This window comes from Hemibagrus wyckioides, linkage group LG14, assembly GCF_019097595.1.
Source record: "Hemibagrus wyckioides isolate EC202008001 linkage group LG14, SWU_Hwy_1.0, whole genome shotgun sequence".
In the NCBI taxonomy this organism is placed as follows: Eukaryota; Metazoa; Chordata; class Actinopteri; order Siluriformes; family Bagridae; genus Hemibagrus; species Hemibagrus wyckioides.
Genome location: NC_080723.1, coordinates 15,926,669 through 15,945,834, shown reverse-complemented (window position 1 = coordinate 15,945,834; position 19,166 = coordinate 15,926,669). Strand labels below are relative to the sequence as shown.

At 37.1% G+C, this 19,166-nt stretch overlaps 1 protein-coding gene across 5 annotated transcripts in view; it reads left to right on the top strand.

Annotated features, from left to right (window-relative positions):
* The window catches only part of LOC131364713 (protocadherin alpha-C2-like), a 116,541-nt gene that overhangs the window by 42,587 nt on the left and 54,788 nt on the right, over nt 1-19,166 (top strand). Inside the window, exon 1 of one of the 5 annotated variants that reach the window (XM_058407985.1) lies at nt 5,219-7,887. The exons of 2 other annotated variants lie outside the window; for them this stretch is intronic. In XM_058407985.1, coding sequence (XP_058263968.1) covers nt 5,353-7,887 — 2,535 coding nt within the window. In that variant the 5' untranslated portion in view covers nt 5,219-5,352. Of the gene's footprint in view, nt 1-5,218; nt 7,888-9,902; nt 12,052-15,844; nt 18,352-19,166 lie in introns of those variants that run through there. 2 more of the 5 variants (XM_058407996.1, XM_058407988.1) reach the window with 2 other exon arrangements.

The window sequence follows — 19,166 nt, the reverse complement described above, 5'->3', positions numbered from 1 at the left end:
CTAACAGTAGAGCCCTCAGTTGCACTTGGCAACACATTAGCCAATCATATTGCCTGGAGCATATGACAGAGTTAACCAATTAGGTTTTTACTGGTGGTTCCAGAGTAGCGAATCAGATTGCTTGGTTAGTTCAGCCATTGCCCTCACTGCAGATACAGGCACTGTTTTTTTCTTATTACTTAAAAAGCCCTTTATGAGATTGAATAGAGAATGTTTTTTACAAATCCAATCTCATTATATTTACCTCAAGAACATGCACGTGTACTTCCTTCTTCTGGTTTTATCTCTATCCACTATTCATTAATAAAAATCTAAAGCTCACATTTCTTATGCATCAACACATATACACACACACACAGAGAGAGAGAGAGAGAGAGAGAGAGAGAAAGAGTCCTTCACCTTTACATGCACTATGGCCATTTCAGTGTACACAATGATTTGAATGAAAATGAGCTTCATTGTGTTTGCTTTATGGCTGGTATAGGACTCTTTTTTTTATATTAAATATTTTTTTTTATATTTGACTTATATTCATAAGTCAAACATGAAGAATGTGTCCCCAGATTTTAAAATGAATGTTTAAAAAATTTTGGATTCGAATTCTCTTTTGAAATATCTTATAAACTACTTGTGTGTATTATGAATGTGGATGCTGTTGTCTTCTTTCACATGACATCATTAGGCTTCTTGCTGTTAAAAACACATTAAAGCAATAGAAAACATATTACTTTTTCACCCTATCACCTCAAGCAAACTCCAATGGTCAGTGAAGTTTCATTCTTTCTTACTTGTTGACATTGAAAGTACAAACAAAATATATCAGTAAATAATTCATTAAATGGTAAGCACTTTGATGTTTTTAAAATATTTATTTTTGAGAAGAGTGTATATACTTTTAAAATAAGATTTTATGCCATTACACACTGTTTCCTAAAATGTTTACATGTGTATATGCTCATAGTGTTGAAAAGATTTGGGTTTAAAAAAATACTGAAATGAGTAACTGATGGAAAGTTTTTATTGCTATACTCTATTTGCAGTAGTAATGGATCTAGTATGGATGAAAAGTCAGGCAGCTTGGATATGTTACTCAGATTGTCCTTGCCTTTTTTGATTAATTATTATTAATAAAGCAGCACTCTCAGATAAAGCCCATGAGTACAGGTAAATTAATCATACTAGCTAAATAAAATGAGTTCAATGAACTACATAAATCTCAACACTGTAAAAGAAGTAGGACACCAATGCACTTATATCAGCCTTCATAAAGACTGAACTGTAGAACCATTCACCTGACTGAGAAACAAAAAATGGCTAAACAAAGAAAACTTTACGGACACTTGACCTTTCAAAATATTACATATAGCCTTCAAAACAAGAAATTACTAAGAGGCAACCAATGCACAGTGCTCACAATTAAATCAATTTAAACGTCTGTAAATGCATATGCAAACTGATTTCAAAAATCATGGAATTAGTTTAGTACAGAACATCTATTAATTCACTTTTTTTTGTTTTTGACTTTGTCATTTATTGAACCACTGATTTTTTAGTGCAGTTACATACATTTCTCTATTAGTTTTATTTGTGTTTATTATTTATAGTGTCATAATCATCTCATTTGCAGCTTGACTGCTGTTTTACTACTGTTTGAAACACTCCTGTCTTTTAGCACCTAATGAAACTATTATATTTCAATTATTTAAATGTCATTCTGGATTGGTGGTGTAAACCTGGCTCAGAAACACTTCAATAAATAATAAATGGAAATGCTCAAAAAGTTTACAGTTTAAATAATTTACTCTTTAAAGATGAAATGTCTTTCAATTTGTTTGGCTGTGAAAGTGAGAAAAAATATTTCATTTAAGATAATAGTAGGGAATTATGGAGAGAGTTGCTGCTATTGGCATATTTCTTATATTCCATTTAGCAAAATGATTTTAAATACTTGTTATCATATAGGTGTAAAATAAAATAGAGGACACAATTTAAAGATGTATTTTATATACTGTAATTTGTGTCTAGCAAAATAAATCAGACATACCTCCAGAGGAACAAAGAGATAAATATTACAAAGCTATATATTGTATATATTTTTGATGGTGACCCAGTGATTTGGTTCCCAAGAGTTCACGTTTGATTGTTGGATGTCTAGGAAAGCCAGGGGACATTTGAATAAGCTGTAGCCCAGATGGGGCACTTATCGGTTGTATGACTGAGCTAAAAGGACATGCTCTCAGTGGGGGATGTGAAGTCATAATGACTCTGTCACTTCCCTTATGCTGCTTTGTGAGCTGACCTACTCTCTATATTTGCGGATCTGTGTTTAATTGTGTTTGTGAGTTGATAGTGTGGGTTATAATTAAACAATACTTAAGACAGTTTTTATTTAAAAAAGCTAAAAAGAAAATAGTAAGTGGATGATGCTTCATTTTCACTCCATTTGTTATTATAGTTCAAGGACAGGGACAAAATCTAAGAATTAAATATCTAGATTTTATATAAGACCTGAATATTAGTTGTGCAAAGAGCGCACAGTGCTTTACACATTCATATCTGTCTCATTCGTGGAGAATAAAAAGGGTCTTCACCACCCCCTCCAACTGCTACCAGTAAGTATCCATGGCAACAGGAAGGCTCTTCCAGGGAGGAGAGAGAGATTCTGATTCCTGCTAGCAGTCCCCTTCCCCCCTTACACACATATGCCCCTATTTATCTTAAATGTTATTATTACATGCTATATTATACATCAGGCTTTGTTTTAAACCACATGTTGTATACACATCCCCAGTATCATTTAAATATTCATTCAGACATTCATTTCATGCACATAAACTAATGCAAAATTTCTTTAATGATGAACACATTTACCCAGTATCTGCTCATGCATTCTAATGCTCTTTGTATCACCCTGCTCTAACTACATAAAAACTATGCATTTAATTTTTGCAAAAATACACTCATCATTTTTTATTTCTATTTAATCTCTTATCTTGCACGCGATAGATAGAGATTTTCTCTCTCTCTCTCTCTCTCTCTCACACACACACACACACACACAGAGAGAGAGAGAGAGAGAGAGAGAGAGAGAGTCATGACACATCACAACACCCCATCTAATGGACACACCCTTGGTAAAGACAAGGAATCAAAGACACCACATACACATACTACACAAGTACCCCCTCTGGTGTCTACAGACTTCATACACACTTATGTGTAAATAAATTTTCAAAACAAAAAAGACAGAAATTCCTGAGCCTATTCTATATATTTTTTCCATAGTAAAATAATTATAAAAATTATATTTGCAGAGCATTATCACACATTATTGTACAGTTTGTGGGCTTTACTTATTAATAGTGCTGGCTTTATAAGCCCTCTGGATTTACAACCTGCTTAAACAACTGTGTGAATGTTTGCAAATCAATAAAACTCTGTATTAGCAGTTAAAAGATTATTATTGGTGAAAGGGTGGGAAGTTGTCTGCATGCCTGTGTGTGCAAATGGCCATGTTCTGCAGTGCCTCTCCCATATCTAACAGTAAAAAGATCAATGTTATTTCTGTCCTCCAGGGTCTATTCAGCATCTCCAGGAATACATAATTATATGTATGTAAGTGTTGTAAGTCATTTTCCCCCTGAACGTGTTATGGAGGGAGAGAGATAAACATAATTTGTGAATGAGCAGTGTGTAGTAGATAGTGTAAAAAGCTATGCTATGTGTGTGTATGTGCAAGACTTGTGAGACTCATATGGGAGAAAGTCTCATATACATGGTTTCATATTCCACCTACAGAGTGTTTACAGATCAATACTTGCTCTCAGTTAAGTGGTACAGTCTCTTCTTTCTGCAGTGCGGAAGTATAGTGTGGTCGCATCAGCAAATCTATATTGACTGAGGTGAGAAACCCATACCTCAGTGTTTTTTTTTTGTATTTTCTCCTGCTTTCAAAGAACTATCCTACTGCAGTGAAAAAGAGAGAGAGAATTACATCAGAAAAGGGCTCTATAGGATTAGCCATACACTACATTTCTAAAGTCTGTCTCTTATTTTGCAATATATTAGTAATTTGATGTTGGCCAGATGCTGCTATTGTGCATACACGAAAGTAAGATTTCCTGTGTAATGTATGGATAAATTGATGATCTGTTGTACTGTATTTCGTTTAGCAGAAGGACCTTTGATGATCAGATATACTACATATAGATTGAAACTTATCTTAGTAGTAACTGTAGAAGTCATAATGCATAAGGCAAAATTTTAGCATGTTCAGTTCAACATGTCCACATAGTCTACTTTCATATTACATCCTGCACTGTGGGGTGTGGCTATCCACTAATGCAGAATAAGTGAAGAGCCCCTCTAGAGCCCCTGGAGTTTATTTCTAAATATGATACTTTTTCTTTGTATCTTAACTTTTTTTTATGTGTGTAGATGTTGAGTTGCAGATTTTGCAAAGAAAAAAAGATTATATATAGATTAGATTATATACACACACACATTATATAATAATATAATGTATATAATAATTGTTTGGGAGACATATGGTCTATGTACATTTATACATGTGATTACAAAGAAAAAATTGAGCAGTTCCTTATTCTGATGGTATGCTCAACAATGTGATCAACCAGTCTCCTTTGTTATTTTCCAAAGTATAGTTGCTTACATCACTTCCAGAACAGTAAAAAAAATTCCTCGAATTTGAGTGACAAAACTCAACTGATTCTAGAAGATGCGATCTTAGTGGTTTAGTTGCATACAGATATACCATAGTTAGACAGACAGACAGACAGACAGATAGATAGATAGATAGATAGATAGATAGATAGATAGATAGATAGATAGATAGATAGATCTATCACTGACAATTTGAAGGTATTGATGTTATTATGGTTACTAATTAAGTTTCCATTTTTATTCCAATTATTGTTATAATAATGTAATAAAGTTAAATATTTTTACTTTATTTTATATACCTCTTTTACTACAATGTACACAATGTAATATACAATAAGCCACAAAGTGTCAAAGTATGGAGTGTCAAATAATCGAGTAAACAGAAGGGAGTAAATAGTAGACACATTTGTCATAAGTCTTTGGGTACACTGTGTGTCGCTCGTGCTCCATAAGCCTTTAATTTGTACGCAATTGGTATTCGCCCGTCCCCTTTGTATGCCCAACCCCTTAGTTTTCTCTTTTCTCTGTATCTTATGGTTCAGCAGAGCCACAAGACGATGGATTTACTTTCCGTTTTCTCTGTTAGTGGATGTTTCTTTGGAGCATGATATCTCAGATGGCTTTGTTGCCTTACGAAGCTTGCTGGATTACTTTGGATAGTGTAATTGTATGGATCTTAAGGTTTCGAAATTAAAAGGAAGAAAAGCTCCGCTGTGTTCTTTTGTCTCTGGACATTGCTCAAACCCTTCAACACGTGGAAATTGTCTTGCATTTGCACACCGATTTTTCAGGAATATTATTTTAATTACAGCAGAATATACATCAGCCATGACTGCGAAAAGGATTGTAGTGGTAGGACTTTTATCCGTTTTTGTGAGCTATGTGTTGGAAATGGTATCGGGGCAGATCGTGTATAGTGTATTGGAGGAGGTGAAAGTTGGCACTAGAGTGGGAAATATTACCAAAGATATTAACCTTTCTTTAAAAGAGCTGAAATCTCGTGAACTCCGTCTCGTTTCCGGTACTAAAAAGCAATACATGACAGTTGATGCAGAAACAGGCATGCTGCAGGTAAACGAGCGGATTGACAGAGAGGAGCTTTGTGAGTCCGCTGTCTCTTGCTCAATTAATTTAGAAGCTTTGGCCAGTAGTCCCCTACAGCTGTACCGGGTAAGAATAAATATTGTCGATGTTAATGATAATTCTCCAGTTTTTCCGTTTAGTTCAACTTATTTAAATATCACTGAAATTACTGGGACTGGGGCGCGCTTCCCTGTGCAGAGCGCACATGACGCAGACATCGGTGTCAACTCTGTGAAAACATATAAGATCGACTCTAACGAATATTTTGCATTAGATTTGCAGACACAGAGCGACAAAACTGTCTCCACAGAACTGGTGCTTTTAAAAGCACTGGACAGAGAAAAAATTCCTACTCTTGACCTTTTAATTACTGCCATTGATGGCGGGTCGCCTGCTAGGACAGGGACTTTAAAAATTAAAGTCAATATTCTAGATATTAATGACAATGCACCTGTATTTACTAAATCTTTATACAAAGTCTCTGTAGCCGAAGATACTACTGTCGGGACCACAATTATCAGAGTACAGGCCAAAGATTTGGACGAAGGATTGAATGGCGAAATAATGTATTCTTTTATGAGTCACACGTCCAAAAATATTATAAACAGGTTTGAAATAGACAGTGAAAGCGGTAATGTAAAAATAAAAGGGGATATTGATTATGAAGAGAATAATGCCTTTGAGATTCGTGTTCAAGCCACAGATAAGGGTACTGTGGCAATGTCTGGACACACCAAGCTGTTGGTAGAGGTCTTAGATATAAATGATAACCCACCGAGCTTGACTGTGACGTCACTACTTAACCCAATAGAGGAGAACGCGGCAAAGGGCACGGTTGTTGCTTTAATTACGGTATCAGATACGGACTCCGGTAAAAACGGTGCAGTTAAATGTCGACTTGAAGGTCCCAGTCCATTTAAATTGCATTTAGCTTTCCAGAACTATTATTCACTGATCTTAGATGACGAACTTGATCGAGAAAAGAATGCGGAGTATAATATCAAAGTTATAGCTGTGGATGAAGGATCCCCCCCTCTCTACAGTACAAAAGTAATAAACATCAGAGTAGCAGATGTTAATGACAACGCCCCACGGTTTTCAGATAAGATAGTATATGCTTACTTGAAGGAAAACAGTCAAACTGGTTCAGTTATATACGTATTGACAGCGATAGATCTAGATATAAATAACAATGCACTAATAACTTATTCTCTATCGCAAACCACAATCAACAGCATACCAGTTTCCTCGTTGTTTTCAATTAATAGCTTAACGGGTGAAATACAGCACTTACAAGCTTTTGATCACGAGGAAACAAAAATCTTTCAGTTTAAAGTTCAAGCCACAGACTCTGGTGTTCCTCCACTGAGCAGTAATGTTACTGTAAATGTCTTTATCCTGGATGAGAATGACAACAATCCTGCGATTCTCGCTCCCTATTCTGAGCATGGCTCTGTTCACACAGAGAATATTCCCTATTCTGCTGAAGCGGGCTACTTTGTGGCCAAGATCAGAGCTGTAGACTCGGATTCTGGATATAACGCACTGCTTTCTTATCACATTTCTGAACCCAAAGCAAACAACCTCTTTCGAATTGGAAGCAGCAGTGGAGAGATCAAGACTAAAAGGAGAATGAGTGACAGTGACCTGAAAACCCACCCGCTGGTCATTTTGGTTTCTGATAACGGAGAGCCCTCACTGTCAGCCACTGTGTCTATTGATGTTGTGGTTGTTGAGGGCACAGATGATATAAAGACTCGGTTTAAACATGCAGAGATAAAGGAGGACAGTTTTTCAGATTTAAACATGTATTTGCTGATCGCCATTGTGTCAATTTCAGTGATATTTTTGTTGAGTCTGGTCAGTTTAATAGCTGTAAAATGCTGCAGGACTGATGACAGTTTTAGTAGATACAGCGCCCCAGTGATCACTACACATCCTGATGGAAGCTGGTCTTACTCCAAATCTACTCAGCAGTATGATGTGTGTTTTAACTCCGACACAATGAACAGTGACGTTGTGGTTTTTCCTGCACCATTTCCGCCTGCAGATGCTGAATTAATCAGTGTAAATGGAGAAGACAGTTTTAATAGAACACAAACACTCCCTAATAAGGTGAAGGTAAGAACTGTGCTTTACATTTTTCGAATGATTTAGACTATTGTTTGTTTTTCACATTGATGTAGTTGATGACGGATTTTGGTCATTCGGTGCATTTTTAAAAAAATATGTCAGTGGGTTATGACACAAAGTTAAATTTGCAAGAGCTTCATTACAACCGACTACGCCACCTAGGGTATAAATGGAGACCCCAGGAACTCCCTACCAAAATAGGTTCGTTATCAGGGTATGGAACAGTGGAAAACACCACCCGACAAAAACTCAAATACACAATTCTTTATTGCAATCAAGAACCACCATCATTTTACCCTCAATTCCCCAAAAAAGGCCATGGGAATGGTGATGCTGGAAAATAAAAATAAAAAACACTGCCAGCATCCAACGTAATAGTCTCACAGCACTTAATATCCACACAGATTTTCAGTCTACTCAATAACACTAGTATACCCTACAAAATGAAAATCGGCCGATCTAAAATCACTTATTTAATAAAATCACCCAATCTGGTTGTGGACGCGTTTTCTTTCCGAGGGTGATTAACAGGAATGTTAACAGTTCCACCGGTAAATCGAAATCAATCGTACTCAAAGCGTGACCGGATTGCAATCCCGCTATCCAGTCTGGTGTAGTCATGCGCAGAAGAATCCCGTCAGTGTTCGCTCTCATCTCGCCGCACCCGCAGTAGACTCCCGCAAACATCCATCCACCCATCACGCGTGTTGCTCGCCCACAGGGCTCCACGAACCGATAACCCTTCCGGCATTACTCACAACGTTACACCTTCACACAGCCATAAGCCGCCACGCTGCATACAGAGCACTCCTTACTGGAAACACTGGCGCAGAATCTCTTCTTCTTCTCGCCCTCTCGTTAAGCCAGTTCCAATTTCGCTCACACGGTGCTGCCACCTGTCCCCAATCACAGCTGCTCTTTTATAGAAAAGAGCTCTAATCCGTCGTCCAATCCCATCATTAGTCCAATTTAATTTAATTTAAATAAGAATGTGGCTTGGAATACTGCCTACAAACAGAAAAAGAAAATACACAGCAACCCACACAAAAGCAAAACAACCCAAAGTAAACGCATGCACATAAAATATATATATATATATATAAATATATATATATACAAAACAAACACCATGCAACACAACTAACTCTCTCCTTATCATAAATATATAAATTATGATTTTTTCTTTAAAGCCTGTTTGGATTTTGACTTGGATTTTTATTCAGAGGTAATAAAGTAAGAGACCTAATAAGTACATTATTAACCGGGTGCTGCCCGTGGTGCTGAGATGCTACCCGGACTTATCCGTACTTTTGAAATTATCATTTTTGAAGTGAGTTAATTTGATTATTATTACGTACCCATGCATTATTATTATTTGTCATGTTGAATATATTGCCCGTTATCACTGTTGTGATTTTTATTATTTGCAGCTTTTGTTTTGTATAAATCATTAATTATTTTAATTCCTGATGACAGAGACGGGACATAGCCTCTCAACGATTGTGTGCACGTGATGTCGCTGTTGACCACTGAATCAAGATATCTATATCTAACCGCCCAACACACACACACATACACCCCGACTAATATGGGGAGTGGTTTTCTCTGTGCTTTGTTCAGATGAAAGGGAATACGAATGCAAAGGAATAACCCGTCTAGTTTTGCAATGAGAAGGAATGTCGACCGGTTTTGTAATATCTAAATTAAACCCGCTTGGATTACCTGGAGTTTATTTTGTGGTTGAATGCATCACGATTTAAGAGAACAATGTCTTTATTTAGACGTGGATCTGTTGCGGCGTGTGTTGTGCTTGTTTTGTTTGACTACTTCTGGGAAGCGGTTACAGGGCAGCAGCTCTCCTACTCCGTGTCAGAAGAGTCAAAAACCGGGACATCAGTCGGAAATATCGCAAAGGATTTAAACCTTAATGTACAGGAACTGGAGTCGCGAATGTTTCAAATTCTGGCCGGATCAGAGAAAAAATATTTCGAGGTAAATCTAAAGACTGGATTTCTTTACGTCAATGAGAACATTGACAGAGAAGCGCTTTGTGCTAAAACGATTAAATGTACAATCAGTGTGGAGGCCGTTATTAACAACCCTTTAAAGCTGTTCCGAATTGAAATGAATATTTTGGATGTTAATGATAATGCGCCTACTTTTAGTGAAAATTCACATACGCTCGATATCGCAGAGAGCTCACTTCCTGGTGTGAGACTGCCTCTGCCTCGGGCCACCGATTTAGATGTTGGTAAAAATACTGTGAGTATGTACAAACTAACTTCAAATGAATATTTTACGCTAGCGATATCCAAAGGACCAGAGCAGAGCGTATCTGCAGAGTTAGTACTGCAGAAAGCTTTAGACAGAGAGAAACAGCCTGTAATCCACCTTACACTAACCGCTGTTGATGGAGGTAGCCCACCAAAATCAGGAACATCTCAAATCATAGTGAATGTTTTAGATGTTAATGATAATGCTCCAGTATTTAGTAAGCCACTTTACAAAACAAGTATTTCTGAAAATGTTCCTGTTGGCACAACGGTTGTCGTATTAAATGCGACAGACAGCGATGAAGGATTGAATAGTGAGATTTTTTACTCTATAATTAAAAGAGACCAGGACAAAATCTTAGCCATTTTTGGTATTGATACACAATCTGGGGCCGTAACAGTGAAGGACATAGTAGATTTCGAGGAAGATGTTGCTTTTGAAATCCATGTTCAAGCCAGTGACAGAGGACACCCTCCAATGGCCTCACACTGCAAAGTTCTAATTGAGGTGTTGGATCAAAACGACAACGCACCTGAAATCAGAGTAACGCCGCTCCTGCAAACTGTGAAAGAAGATGCCAAAATCGGTACTGCCATTGCACTTGTATCGGTAACTGACAGAGACGGTGGTAAAAATGGTTTCGTAAATTGTATTGTCTCTAACAATATGCCATTTACACTTGAGTCTAATTACAAAAACTATTATTCTCTATCAGTAAATGGCCCACTAGACAGAGAGAGTCGGTCTCAGTATTACATAACTCTTACTGCAAGTGATGAAGGGATTCCACCTCTCACCAGCACAACTGTAATTAATGTACAAGTTTCTGATGTGAATGATAATGCACCACTCTTTCGGGAGGACAACATTAATGTTTACGTGAAGGAGAACAGTGAAGTTGGTGCTGTTATTAAAACTTTGTCTGCGTTTGATGATGACATTTATGAAAATTCACAGATTACTTACTCTCTTGTAGAAGTGCATAGTAACCAAATTCCTATATCCATGCTGGTGAATATAAATTCAGTTACAGGAGATATCCACACCTTAAAATCCTTTGACTATGAGGAAATTAAGACATTTCAGTTTAGGGTTCAGGCCACAGACTCTGGTGTTCCTCCACTGAGCAGTAACGTGACTGTGAAAGTTTTCATTCTGGATGAGAATGACAACAATCCCGGGATTCTCGCTCCCTATTCTGAGCATGGCTCTGTTCACACCGAGAACATTCCGTATTCTGCAGAAGCAGGCTACTTTGTGGGCAAGATCAGAGCTGTAGACTCAGATTCTGGATATAATGCACTGCTTTCTTATCACATCTCTGAACCTAAAGGAAACAACCTCTTCCGGATTGGATCAAGCAGTGGAGAGATCAGGACTAAGAGGAGAATGAGTGACAATGATCTGAAAACTCACCCACTGGTCATTTTGGTTTCTGATAATGGAGAACCCTCACTGTCAGCCACTGTGTCTATTGATGTTGTGGTTTTTGAAAACACAGATGACATAAAGACTCGGTTCAAACATGCACCGATAAAGGAGGACAGTTTTTCGGATTTAAACATGTATTTGCTGATCGCCATTGTGTCAGTTTCAGTGGTATTTTTACTGAGTCTGATCAGTTTAATAGCTGTAAAATGCTGCAGGACTGATGGCAGTTTTAGTAGATACAGTGCCCCAGTGATCACTACACATCCTGATGGAAGCTGGTCTTACTCCAAATCTACTCAGCAGTATGATGTGTGTTTTAACTCCGACACAATGAACAGTGACGTTGTGGTTTTTCCTGCGCCAATTCCACCTGTAGATGCTGATCTATTTAGTGTAAATGAAGGGGACAATTTTATCCGAACACAGACACTTCCAAATAATGATAAGGTAAGATTAATTTATTTTACCATTTCTTAAGCCGTGGGGTTTGTTTTACGCTGTCCTTGGTGCTGAAAAAAATAGGTGACAGAAAACCACCACAATGCTTAAACCATCAACATACCTATGCATTTGTGAAACATTGTTCGGCACACTAACTACGTTTTTTGTGGAATTCGTTACTGATATATATATATATATATATATATATATATATATATATATATATATATATATATATAACGATATAATTAAATAAATAAATAAACGAATATTAGATGTTAATATTTTAATAATTATTAATATATTAATAAACGAAAAAAATTCTTCGCATGCAAAATAGTTGATGGCGTAATCGTACTCAAAATTAAAAAATAGCAATAGAAAGTAAGTAATTAACACTAAATATTATGATATGTGAATATAGTAAAACGGGCTCTTGGCGTCGCTATAGACCGTGCAAACACCAATCCGCCCTTTTATAAGGCTCCTCCTATTGAATGGTTAACCGAGAAGCATAAAGGAACAACGTGCTTTGTTTCTCGAAACACGAAATGGTGGACTTACAATGCCGGGTTGGCTCCACGCGAGACCCTTGATATATGGAATATTGTCCTAGAAATTTTACGAGATTATTTGGACGCCTTACGATCTATGACTGTCTTTTCTGCAATGGGCGTCCCTATCCGAAAAGAGACGGTGTGGATTTGGTTCGTTGCGTTATTGTGTATATCGGGTTTCTGCGCGGCGCAGATATCTTACTCTGTGTCAGAGGAGGCTGAAAAAGGAACAGTTGTTGGAAATATCGCGAAGGATTTAAACGTAAATGTGCTTGAACTGGAGTTGAGAGGACTTCGGATTGTATCGACACACAATAAGAGGTATTTTGATGTAAATCTGAAGACCGGAGTGCTATTTGTTAGTGAGAGAATAGATAGAGAGGAGCTCTGTAGTAATGTACCAAAGTGTTTAATAAATATAGAAGCCATTTTAAATAATCCACTAAATCTCCATAGAATAGAGTTGATCGTTTTAGACATAAATGACAATGCACCGTTTTTCCATAAAACGTCGTTCGATATAAATATTACCGAGTCAGCATATAATGGGGAAAGATTCCCATTACCAGTAGCTAAAGATGCAGATATAGGGACCAACTCGGTGAAAAGTTACAAGCTGAGTCAGAATGAACATTTCTCCTTGGATGTTCAGAGCGGAGAGCAAACAGTGTCTGCTGAGTTAGTACTACAGAAAGCCTTAGACAGAGAGAAACAGCCTATGATACGGTTAACTCTGACTGCTGTAGACGGAGGAAAACCTCCCAGATCTGGAACAGCGATCGTTGTCATCAATGTCGTGGATGTGAATGATAACACTCCCACATTTAGCAAACAGCTTTATAAAGTTCGCGTTTCAGAAAATGCTCCAGTTGGGACGACACTAATAAAACTTGCGGCTACAGATTTAGACGAGGGTGTAAATGGTGAAATCGTATATTCTCTAATTGAGCGCGATAGTGCAACATTATCTGTTTTATTCAGAATAGACCAAGACAGTGGTGAAATTACAATCCAGGGCAATTTAGATTATGAAGAAAATCCTGCGTTTGAAATCCGTGCGCAAGCCAGTGATCGCGGTCATTCGCCACGTAGCACGCACTGTAAAGTCTTAGTGGAAGTCATTGACGTTAATGATAATATACCAGTAATTTCACTAACATCTCTTATGAAAACAGTAAGAGAGGATTCTGCTGCAGGATCAGTAATTGCTTTAATGACTGTCACGGATCTAGATAACGAGAAAAACGGCTTTGTTAAAGTATATATGTCGGATTCTGAAAGTTTTAAGCTGAAATCTACATATAAAAATTATTATTCCTTAGTTGTCGATGGTGCATTAGACAGAGAAAGTGTGTCACAATATAATATCACTGTAACAGCTATTGATGAAGGGACGCCACCTCTCTCAAGCTCCACTGTCATTACTGTACATGTCTCTGATGTAAATGACAACGCACCACGTTTTCAAGTCTCCGTCATTAATGCGTATATAAAAGAAAACAGTCAGGTAGGACATGTTATTTTTACAGTCTCTGCTTTTGATCCTGATGTTGGTGATAATGCTAGAATATCATATTTATTACTAGAAAACTCTCAAAAAGTTGCATCAATGGTAAACATAAATTCGGACAGCGGTGATATTTACAGTCTGCAGTCTTTTAATTATGAAGAACTAAAAACATTTCAGTTTAGAGTTCAGGCCACAGACTCTGGTGTTCCTCCACTGAGCAGTAACGTGACTGTGAATGTTTTTATCCTGGATGAGAATGACAATAGTCCTGGGCTTCTTGCTCCATATTCTGAGCATGGATCTGTTCACACTGAGAACATTCCCTATTCTGCTGAAGCAGGCTACTTTGTGGGCAAGATCAGAGCTGTAGACTCAGATTCTGGATACAATGCACTGCTTTCTTATCACATCTCTGACCCTAAAGGAAACAACCTTTTTCGGATTGGAACCAGCAGTGGAGAGATAAGGACCAAGAGGAGAATGAGTGACAATGATCTGAAAACTCACCCACTGGTCATTTTGGTTTCTGATAATGGAGAACCCTCACTATCAGCCACTGTTTCTGTTGATGTTGTGGTTGCTGAGGGCACAGATGACTTAATTACTCAGTCCAATAATGCACCAGTAAGAGAGGATAATTTTTCGGATTTAAATATGTATTTGATAATCGCCATTGTGTCAATTTCAGTTATATTTTTGCTGAGTCTGATCAGTTTAATAGCTGTAAAATGCTGCAGTACAGACAATAGTTTTAGCAGATACAGCGCCCCAGTGATCACCACACATCCTGATGGAAGCTGGTCTTACTCCAAATCCACTCAGCAGTATGACGTTTGTTTTAGTTCTGATACACTAAAGAGTGACGTAATGGTTTTCCCTGCACCATTTCCGGCTGCAGATGCGGCGCTGATAAGTACAAATGAAGGTGACATCTTAAACAGCACACAGACACTTCCTAATAATGATAAGGTAAGGCTTATATTTTATTTATTTATTACCTTCTGGTCATTAATTTTTTATTTATATTTTGCTTAAATATGATGTAATATTTGGAATTAGTAGCACGTCTACGTTTTTATGTTTCTACGAAAAGTTTCTACGAAAATGTTACAAACTTAGTCCTGGTTTGTAATTGCACTGTAAAAATGTTATGTTTGTTTTGTATATGAATTTATTAAATAAGAATTAGCTTCTCCGTTATAATGAATAATTAGAGATTATGTGTCTTGGCATGACGTATAATTAAAATAAATAAATAAATAAATAAATAAATAAAGGGACCTTCATTGGGTTAAAGAAACTGCAGTAAACACAAACTCAGCTAAAAACAAAAATTCAGCTGAAAGTTAATTTAACAGTAGCAAAGGGTGTTAATTATGAACTCTAAATGTACTCATCTAATAGGTTAAGAGAGGTAATGGGGTGTTTTTAGAGTGTGAATATGACACAACTTATTTTTACAGCCGTTTTTTATGGTCGAATTAGAATCGCACCCAGTAACTTTATGCAATCTCCACTATTGGCTAATTGCAGACGTGTTCATTGGCCCTATATTTACTTGTTTTATTTTAATAATTGTTTGTGTGTTTTAAACATTGCTGTATTCTGCGAATATTACTCATCCCTGGTTCTTACATGTTCATGATGTCCACATGGTGTCACTCGCAGTATGGTCTTAGCTTAGCTTTTTGTTCTCTGTCGAGACTCCTTTTTGTCAGGAGATAGGGCGTACCGGGTAGCGCACAGCTTTTGTTTCGGAGACATTATAGCAAATGGGCTGTTGCGCTGTTGGACGGTGGATTAATTCACACAGTCATACGTTCGGAATTTAATGTTGTCTGTAAAAGGTTTCGACAATAGGACATGGCTGAAATTCTGGAGCTTGGACATATATTGTGGATCTTTTTCACTTGGCTTTATTGTCTTTTCACTATTGCGAATGGGCAGATTGCATATTCCGTGATGGAGGAGAGTAACTCAGGGACTACAGTTGGAAATTTAGCAAGAGACTTGAATCTCAATTTACAAGAATTGGAGCCCCGTGGGTTTCAGATTATTTCCGGACCAAATGCAAGGTATTTTTATTTAAATGCGAAGACTGGAGTCCTCCATGTTAAAGAAAGAATAGACCGCGAGGAGCTATGCGGACGCAGTACGAAATGTACTTTTGACGTGGAGGCTGTAATTAATTCCCCTTTAAACATGTATCGGTTTGAGGTTAACATATTAGATGCAAATGATCACGCACCCATGTTTCGCTCGTCAAAAACAGAACTTAATATTTCTGAATCGGCTTCTCTTGGAGACAGGTTTGATTTACAGCGTGCATTTGATGCGGATGTGGGCAGTAACTCGATAAAAAGCTATAGGCTTAGCCAGAATGAGCACTTCTCTATTGATGTACACAGCGGAGAGCAAAGTGTATCTTCTGAATTAGTACTACAAAAAGCACTAGATAGAGAAAAACAGCCCGTGATACAACTTTTAGTGACTGCTATAGACGGAGGTAAACCTCCTAGATCCGGGACATTAAATCTAAAAGTAAATGTCCTTGATGCGAATGACAACACTCCCGTTTGTGGAAAATCGCTTTACAAAGCTCAAATTCCAGAAGATTCGCCATCTGGTACAATTGTTGTTACAGTTAATGCAAATGATGCAGATGAAGGACTGAACAGAGAAATCGTATATTCATTCGTAAATCATGACAATGACAGAATTATTGATTCATTCGCTATCAATTCTGATAGCGGTGAAATAACAGTGAAAGGAAAGCTGGATCACGAGCAAAGCAATGCAGTGGAAATTCGAGTCCAGGCAAGAGACAGAGGAATAACTCCGAGGTCAGCGTTTTGTAAAATCCTAGTTGAAATACTTGATGTTAATGACAATGCTCCGGAAATATCGGTAACGTCACTAGTTGACATTCTTAAAGAAGACGCGCCGGATGGGACAATGGTCGGCTTAATAGCGGTAAAAGATAAAGATTCAGGTAAAAATGGTGCCACTTCTTTACATTTACAAGGTTTTTTACCATTTGCTCTGCAGAACACGTATAAAAATAGATATTCCTTAAACGTAAAGGGACATCTAGACAGAGAGAGTGTTTCACAATATAATATAACTCTCACAGCTACTGATGAAGGGACCACACCACTCTCTAGCACCACTGTCATTACCGTACACATTTCTGATGTAAATGACAACGCGCCACGTTTCGCAGACACAGTCATGAATGTGTATGTAAAAGAGAACAGTAAGGTTGGATCTGTAATTTACACAGTATCTGCTTTTGATCCTGATGTTGGTGATAATGGTAGAATATCATATTTATTACTAGAAAACTCTAAAAATGGTTATGTAACATCCATGATCAACATAAACTCTGATAGTGGAGATATTCAAGGTTTGCAGTCATTTAATTATGAAGAATTAAAAACATTTCAACTTAAAGTTCAGGCCACAGACTCCGGTGTTCCTCCACTGAGCAGTAACGTCACTGTTAATGTCTTTATACTGGATGAGAATGACAACAGTCCTGGGATTCTCGCTCCCTATTCTGAGCATGGCTCTGTTCACACCGAGAACATTCCCTATTCTGCTGAAGCAGGCTACTTTGTGGCCAAGATCAGAGCTGTAGATTCAGATTCTGGATATAATGCACTGCTTTCTTATCACATCTCTGACCCTAAAGGAAACAACCTTTTTCGGATTGGAACCAACAGCGGAGAGATCAGGACTAAGAGGAGAATGAGTGACAATGACCTAAAAACTCACCCACTGGTCATTTTGGTTTCTGATAACGGAGAACCCTCACTATCAGCTACTGTTTCTGTTGATGTTGTGGTTCTTGAAAACAGAGGCGACATAAAGACTCAGTTCAATCAATCACCAGTAGGGGAGGATAATTTCTCGGATTTAAACATGTATTTGCTGATTGCCATTGTATCTGTTTCAATGGTATTTTTACTGAGTCTAATCAGTTTAATAGTTGTAAAATGCTGCAGGACAGACAGTAATTTCAGCAGATACAGTGCCCCAGTGATTACTACACATCCTGATGGAAGCTGGTCATACTCCAAATCTACTCAGCAGTATGACATGTGTTTTAGTTCTGACACACTGAAGAGTGACATTGTGGTTTTTCCTGCATCATTTTCGGCTGCAGATGCTGAACTGATCAGTATAAATGAAGGAGACACTTTAAACAAAACACAAACACTTCCTAATAAAGAGAAGGTAAGATCTGTGATGGTGTTTTTTATACTTAATTTATAACTAAGACATTAAATAGCAATTTCCTTTTACTTGTCTTGCCTGGAAATAGTGATGCTGGTTCCATGCATATGAAAAAAAAATTCATTTCATTTTCTCCCCACTTCTTGTTCTGAATCTTTTAATGGCTTTTTTAGTTAATTCAAGGTACCTATATTTTTTGTCACCAATTACATGTGACTGGAAAAGATTATCTCTGGAACAATGTAAATGTATACATTTGGTAAAAAAAAATATCAAATTTTCTTACTAAAATCTATGTTTTATTGAACATATTTTATATATTTAAACATGAAAATATAGTGTATACAGTCAGTCTGTCAAAAGATGTCTTCCTAGCTAAGTACGCAAGGAATGTCATGGTTTGATGCAGTTGCTTAAGCTTAATTAATTCAGTCTGTAAAATTCAGCAAATTAGTTTGAAGTTGTATTGTTGTTTTTCTTTAGTAAATTAAAAATGTACAATTTGATGGAGCCTTTGCTTGTCTCCCAATTTAGGAACATGCTAGCTGTAATATCATTTTAAATGAGCTAAACTGGAAAGGACAACAGCGTTATTAAAGGCTCTTAAATAGTTCATAACAAAATATAATTATTTTTTTATAATCTATATACATTTTCTTTTAAATAATTACAAATTGCTGGCTGGGACAGAATACCCTATCAGTCACTATAATAATAAAAGCTACGTTAAAAATGGACATAGTTATCAAAATATTTTTTAGCTGTGTGTATCTTATCTATTGAATCTTAAAATTAATGCAGATTTAAAGCTTAAG